At 52.8% G+C, this 7,038-nt stretch overlaps 1 protein-coding gene across 1 annotated transcript in view; it reads right to left on the bottom strand.

The window, feature by feature from the left end:
* The window catches only part of KIAA1755 (KIAA1755 ortholog), a 37,851-nt gene that overhangs the window by 10,353 nt on the left and 20,460 nt on the right, over positions 1–7,038 (bottom strand). The window contains exons 5-9 of the mRNA XM_005858257.2: positions 6,763–6,856; positions 5,818–5,904; positions 4,129–4,245; positions 2,422–2,520; positions 1,133–1,281 (exon numbers count right to left, since the gene is read on the bottom strand). Of these exons, the coding sequence (XP_005858319.1) occupies positions 1,133–1,281; positions 2,422–2,520; positions 4,129–4,245; positions 5,818–5,904; positions 6,763–6,856 (546 nt within the window). The remainder of the gene's footprint in view (positions 1–1,132; positions 1,282–2,421; positions 2,521–4,128; positions 4,246–5,817; positions 5,905–6,762; positions 6,857–7,038) is intronic.

Here is a 7,038-nt window from a genome sequence, read left to right as displayed (position 1 = left end):
TCAGAAGGAAAAGGAAAACGGGGAGATGGAATGGAAGGAATGCCTGCTTGTCTCGCTCTGGGCCTCCCCATCTGACTGATACTCCTCACGGGTGCCTGCCCTTCCAGGTGAGGGCCCAGGCTGCGTGAACCTGATGGAAAATGCCAGCTTGCCTGGCGGAGGGAGGGGGAGAGGGGAGGGCGGGAGCTGCAGGGACCCAGCAGCCGAACAAACACGCACAGCGGCTCACACGGGACCACAGTGCCCCCTGGTGGACCTGCCAGTGGTCAACGGCCTGGAGGGGCCTCTGGTCGACAATAGGGGCCTGGCGCTCAGCCAGGGAGATGGGACATTCTGGGAATCACAGCCCCACCAGGCCACGTGAGGGGCAGGGTGAGGACTCCACACCTGGTACCAGGGCCCTGCTGCCCAGTGCACATATCAGCATGGCTTTGCCTGTGGCACAGCTCAGGGTGGTGTGTTCAAATTTCTGGGCCAAGTTGCCTGGGCTCAAGCCCTGGCACCACCACATCCCAGCTCTGTGACCCTGGGCAAGTCGCTTAGCCTCTCTGAGCCTCAGGCCCCTCCACTGTAAGATAAGAGTACTGCTAGGTTCACCACATGGGTGGGAATTAAACGAGTTACTATTTGTAAAGCCTTTAAAACAATATTGTGTTCATACTAAGTGCTATTTAGGTGCTGGTTAAATAAACAAATTGTCCTTGAGTTTATGCAAACTTTGTGTTCTAACAGAGATAAAGAAATTTCCAATTACTGACTGATTTAATTACTGATTTGCTCCTATACCACCCCTAAATTTAAGAAAATTGGTACTTTCTAGGAATTGCTTTTGCTGTGGCTCTGAGACCTCACACACCGTGAGATTCTCCTGGCCAGGCTCAGCTCAGTGGGTAAGAGAAAGTGCCTGGTCCATGAGTGTGACCGGAAACAGGCAGGGCTGTCCTCCAATGCCCACCCCCGTCTGAAGATGACTGGGGCTGAAGGAGGGCAGCAGAGAAGGGACAGGATATGGGCCCTATCCTGGGCACATCCCTATCCTGGGCATCTGCCGGGCCCACCCTATGTGTCCCCAGCTCCAAACTCCCATCCAGGAATCAGGTGGGGTGGGAGAGGAAAAGATGGGCGTCCGTACCTGACATCTGGGTTGAAGTCCAGCCTGCTGGCCTCCTGCTGCAGCCTGGCCAGGGTGGCTCCGCCTTCCCGCTGGAGGCCCAGCAGAACTGGGTCCCTCAGCACAGCCTCCATCAGCTCCTTGGACTTGTTCAGACACCTGGAGGCCTCCTGCCAGTGTAGGGAGGTGGCCTGAGACCCAGTCCCCACTCTCCCTCTACCACCTTCCAGGGCTCCCCACACCCTGACCATGCCCAACTCCCCCAGTTTGGCATACAAAGTCCTACAGAAAGTCTATCCTTTATCTCTAAAACATCTCCTCAGGCCACTCTTCTCATTGCCATGGCAAGCTCACTGGTCCAAGTGCCATCATCTCTTGTTGGCACACCCATCCCAGCCTCCTCACTGGTCTTCCTGTTACACTCTGGCTCCCCCTGCAGTCTATTCTCTGCATGGCAGCTGGAAGGATCTTGGTGCAAATTTAAACATCCTTCTGCTTAAATTCTCCAGTGGCTTCCCTGCCTGCTTAGAAGGACATCCCAATCCAACTCCTCTTTGATCCAGCCTCTATCCAGAAGATCTTCTAGTTCCCCCCCACCCCCACCCCCAAATCATTCTGTTCCACACCGGCCTCCATGCTATTCCTGAACGTACCAAGCATAATCCCACCTCAGGGCCTTTGCACATGCATGCCCTCCACCTGGAACCCAACCCCCCTCCTATTCCCATGCAGGCTCCTTCTTATCCTTCAGGTCTGAATTTAAATACCATCTCCCTCCTTCCCCATTATTTTCAATCTTATTTTCATAGCATTTGGCATAATTTGTAACTACATGTCCATTTCTTTGTTCACTTTTTAACAACTACCTCTACCGCTGTACCATGCACCCCATGAGGGCAGGGACAAATCGGCTTGCCCAGGCTGGGTCTCTGGGTGCACATAGTGAGTACCCAGTAAATATAAGTCAAATGAATGAATGAAAAACAGGGATGAGCCCAGCCAGCATGGCTCAGTGATTGAGCATCGACCTATGAACCAGGAGGTCATGGTTCAATTCCTGGTCAGGGCACATGCCCGAGTTGTGGGCTCAATCCCCAGTAGGGGACATGCAGGAGGTAATGATTCTCTCTCATCATTGATGTTTTTATCTTCCTCTCCCTCTCCCTTTCTCTCTGAAATCAATAAAAATATTATTTTTTTTAAAGTAAAACAGGGATGATCATGCCCAGCCTGTCTGTTCCCTTCACTGAGTCCTTGGTCTGAGGAATCTGGGGTGTGGTGAGAGTTTGCCACCCATGCCCCTGGCTCACCTGTGCCCCTCCAGGGGAGTCACCCTTCTCAAACTCCTTGATGGATGCCTGTAGCAGGGAGGAGGCCTGGCGGAGGTCAGCAAGGAAAGGGTCTGACTTCTGCAGGACAGAAGTGGGGGTGTCAGCCTGAGCCAGTGAGGAGGGCACCTCCCCCACCCAGGAAGACACAGCAGGGGCCTGAGGTGGTGCTTCTCCAACTCCGGCTGCATCAGAACCACTGGAGAGCTCGTTAGTGTCCATGCTGCCGGGCCCCACTCCTGTGTTTCTGACCTAGTTCCTCAGGGTGGGGCCTGAGAACGTGAATTTGCAACAAGTTCCCAGGTGATACTGACACTGCTGGCCCAGGGGCCACACTTTGAGAACCACCGGTGCTGGGAATGAGAGAGGGAGGAGAAAGACAGGCCTGCGCTGTCCCAGGCCAGTGGGGATACCTTGGGGGAGGGGGAGGCAGAGGGAGAGAGTGGACAGGGGGAAGGAGGACATCCTCTGCTGGGTCCCACTTCAGCCCAGCTCCACCACTTACTCGCTGTGAGGCTTTGGGCAAGTTACTTAACCTCTCTGTGCTTCCGCTTCTTCCTCTGTAAAATGGGATCACAGTAATTCCTGCCTTATAGGCTGGTGTGAGGATCAAACAGTGTTAGTCTTCCTCTTTACCAGTTTTCTATCCTAGGTCTATAGGTAAGATTTCATTTAAAGGGAAGGTTTTAAAGCAAAAATGTAGTTTGAAAGTCACTCGATTAATTGGAGAAGGGAACTGGGGCCCAGGGGACACTAGGAAAGGAGATTTTTCAGTACCCTGTGCCCCACTTGAATTTTGAACGTGCTGCCTATTTTTAAACAGGCATGACTTTTAAAAGAAGAAGACCACATTGTAAACTGTTCGTATAGACCAGTGGCTCTCAGCGGGGAGTAATTTTGCCCCCTCGGCGACATTGGCAATGTCTGGAAACATTTTGGTTGTCATGGTCAAAGTGGGCAGAGGCCAGGGATGGTGCTAGTCATGCTACAATGCACAAGCCAGCTCTCAACAAAAAAATGATCCGGCCCCAAATGTGGACGGCGCTGAGATCGAGCAGCCCTGGTCTAGAGAACGCCCCGGCGGACACTGCCGGGCGGGGCTCCAATGTGGCTTACGCTGGTAATCTTCTGCGTACTGCTGTGTGAGCCACCCCGTCCGGGGTGTTAATTTGGGCCAGAGAAGTTGAGCTCACACGGGAAAGGAGCCCCTCGCTGGTGGTTTCCTTATTTCCTCCCTCTTATGAGAGGGAACACGTCTGCCTTCCCCGTCAGACCCTGAGCTCCCGGGTTGTGTGGGTCCACAGAGCAGACGTCTGTATCTATTTTCAGTTGTCACAGACAGCTCTTAGCATGTGCCAGACATTCTTCTAAACTCTTTACCCCCATTAAGTCAATTACTGCTCACAACAACCCCCGACTCTGATTACCTGCCCCATTTTATAGACGAGGAAGTGGGCTCAGAGAAGGTATATAAGTTACCCAAGGTCACACAGCCGAACTGGGATTGGAACCCGGGCAGCCGGGCCCCAGAGCCTGAGCTCTCAATCACTCCATGCTGCACCTTCATTTTAAACTTTTGTTGACTGACTAGTTTTGAACCTGACAGTGTGGATGGATCCATGGGCAGGATAGTGAAGGGAGGAAGGGAAGGTGTGAGGGTACAGGACTAAAGGCTGTGACGGTAGACACCTGGAAGAATTGCACCCACTCGCTGTGGCAGTAGGGGAAGGAGCCTTCCAGGGCTGTGGGCATCTGGTTGGGGTCCACGTGGTGGCTGAGGGCCTTTAAGGAGGTCAGCACCTCCACCTGCAGACAAAAGAAGTGAGTCAGGAGGACCGGGGACTCAGTGTGGGGACAGATATTTGAGAAGATCCTCTCCAGATCCCAGCCCCAGCACATTCCACCTCGCACAGGTGAGTCTGCCCCTGGCTGTAAGAGTTGCTTTCTGGACAATGGATTTTCTCTGGGAATTCTGAAAAATCAAAATTCAGAACCAGACCCCGGGTGAGGAATAGCAAATAAACAGCATTTGCCATACCCTTCTGCTGCCTTGTGCCCAAGGCAGACATCATTAATCAATCACAGCACTTGCTCCCTCTGAGCTCGGCTCTTGCCCAGCCCAGCTCTCCAGGCAACCACACAAATTGACTGAAGCTGGCCCTAATCTCTTTGTAATCCTGTACCATCCTCTGGTGACCCACCAAGGTGCCGTCTCCTTCTTGAGGCTGTTGCCAAAGGTCACCAAATCCTAGCAGCAACCCCTAAGACATGGAGAAGGGACTAGGTGCAGTGCAGTTGGAGGTTTATGCTGGGAATTAGCAGCAACCCCTAAGACATGGAGAAGGGACTAGGTGACTGCTTCTCCCAGGCAGTGCAGTTGGAGGTTTATGCTGGGAACAGCTCCAGACACCTAAGCTTGGGGCTGAGCAGGTTTGTGGTTTGGGGGCCCACTAGTTATTGCTGATCCTCCAAGTGTGGTCCACAGACCAGCAGCACCAGCACACGTGGGAGCATGTTGCAGATGCAGAGTCCCAGGCCCCAAACAGAACGACTTCATTGGAAATTGCACTTGGATAAAATCCACCAGTGACCCGTAAGCACATGAGCTTGGAAAGCATTTCTCTAGCTCACAATGTGCCCGTCCCAAACCAGGAGGAAGGGGCCCTTTAACACCATCTCCTGAAGCAGGGCAGAGCACTATGGCCGTGGTACCCGGCACTAGAGAAAGGGAGCTGCCGCGCTCTTTCCTGCAGAGTCCAAATCAACTCTGCCCCTGAGGCTGAGATACTCAGAGAAACTAGGGAGAGAAATACAGGAAAACTGGGAGGAAAAAGCATCTCTGCCTCCAGCTTGCTGTGTGGCCTTGGGCCTCAGTTTCCCCAGGTGCAAAGAAAGTGGGGAGGGTTTGTCTAGAGCAGTGGTTCTCAACCTTCCTAATGCCGCGACCCTTTAATGCAGTTCCTCATGTTGTGGTGACCCCCAATTTCATTGTTATAAATTGAACATAATTAACATAGCGATTAATCACAAAAACAATATGTAATTATATATGTGTTTTCCGATGGTCTTAGGCAACCCCTGTGAAAGGGTCGTTTGACCCCCCAAAGGGGTCGCGACCCACAGGTTGAGAACCACTGGTCTAGATTAAGCTTCTCAGAAAGGTATCCTGCCATGTGCAGCTCTCAATCACGTGGTGGTGCCCACCAGGCATTGCTAGGATTGCCAGGGGCAGGGCCCGAGAGTTGTAGCTTGTGGGCCTTGTATTTATTGACCTTATTTCAGGGCCTCTCTTCGCTCGGGACGTCTGCAATTCTTCAGCCCAGCTCAGTGCAAGCCCAACACCTCCTCTCTGCTCTGCTGACGCTGCCTGCCCCTCACCTGGACGTCAGGTAATGTCTCCAGCGGAAGAGCAGTCTCCTTCTCCCCCAGGAAGAGTATGACATGGATGGAGGCTGGGTCCAGAGCCTGTACGAAAGAAGCATTTCGGAGCTGCTCTGCCCAGGCCTTCATGGAGCCCTTGAGCTTCCCTTCTAAGACACAAGCAAATAGGCCACAGGGCCAGGGAGGGGAAGCGGGGGTTATGCAAGGCTGGGACCCTTGTAGGGTATGTGTGGAGGGTGTCATTGGACATCAAGAGGTCCCAGCTGGGTTGCAAACTTCCTAGATGATCCATCCCCTCTGGGCCTCAGTTTCCCCATCTATACAGTGAGGATGAGGAGATCAGACCCTGAGGTAAGCTTAATTCCAAATTCCACTTATTCTGCTGCCCATACCAGCTATGGAGGAATCTCCTCCCTCCCCTATTCTCAGTCCATGAGGTCCCGGTGACCTAAGTCTAAGCCAATCAGTGTGTCGCATTTTCCTGACACCTGAGCCAATCAGGGTTAAGGAGACACAAAGCAACTTTTGCTGGGACTTCTGGGAAAAGAATCTCTCACTCTTTCCTACTGGACTTGAATCCAAGACCATGTAAAGTCAAAACTTCTGGGAGCCAGATTGCCACTAAGAGAGGGGCCTGGCTGAGAAGGGCACCCTCCCAGGAGAACAGGGCCAGAAATGGAGAGAGAATATTTGAGTGACATATTTGAGTCCCCGAATCAAGCCATACTTGACGTTGGATCTAACTCCTGGACTATGGAGTCACGTGAACCAATGAAGAACCTTCCTCTCTCAGCCTGTTTGGGCTGGGGTTTCTGCTAGCTGCAACGAGGAGTCCCTGTCTGGGGGCCTGGACCCAGCTCTGAGCTACCAGACTCCATGAATACCAGAAGGCCCTGGTGCTCCCAAGACTTCCTAGGTTGATGCTGTCCACCTCTCACTCACCTGGGTGGCTTCCAAGGCATTGACCAGGACAGGGTGTAGAGGCTGCTTCCTGGCATCTATCACCACCGCCAGCCCCTTGGTTTTATCTTCTGGCCTGTGGGTGGTAAACAGAACTGGCAGTCTTGCTGGATAAACCAGGCCCTCTAGGGGGAAGGACCTAGTGGAAGGTGAGGGAACTGGCTGCTAGGAGCTTTAATTAATTGGTAGTTTTCATCCTGCAAGACTAAGATCCAATGCCCCTTCCTCCAGGAAGACCTCCTGGATTTTTCTCCAGAG

The sequence above is a fragment of the Myotis brandtii genome, unplaced genomic scaffold (genome assembly GCF_000412655.1).
Source record: "Myotis brandtii unplaced genomic scaffold, ASM41265v1 scaffold1163, whole genome shotgun sequence".
Classification (NCBI taxonomy): Eukaryota; Metazoa; Chordata; class Mammalia; order Chiroptera; family Vespertilionidae; genus Myotis; species Myotis brandtii.
The sequence above is the reverse complement of the archived record's forward strand: the minus strand, read 5'-3'. Positions and strand labels throughout refer to the sequence as shown.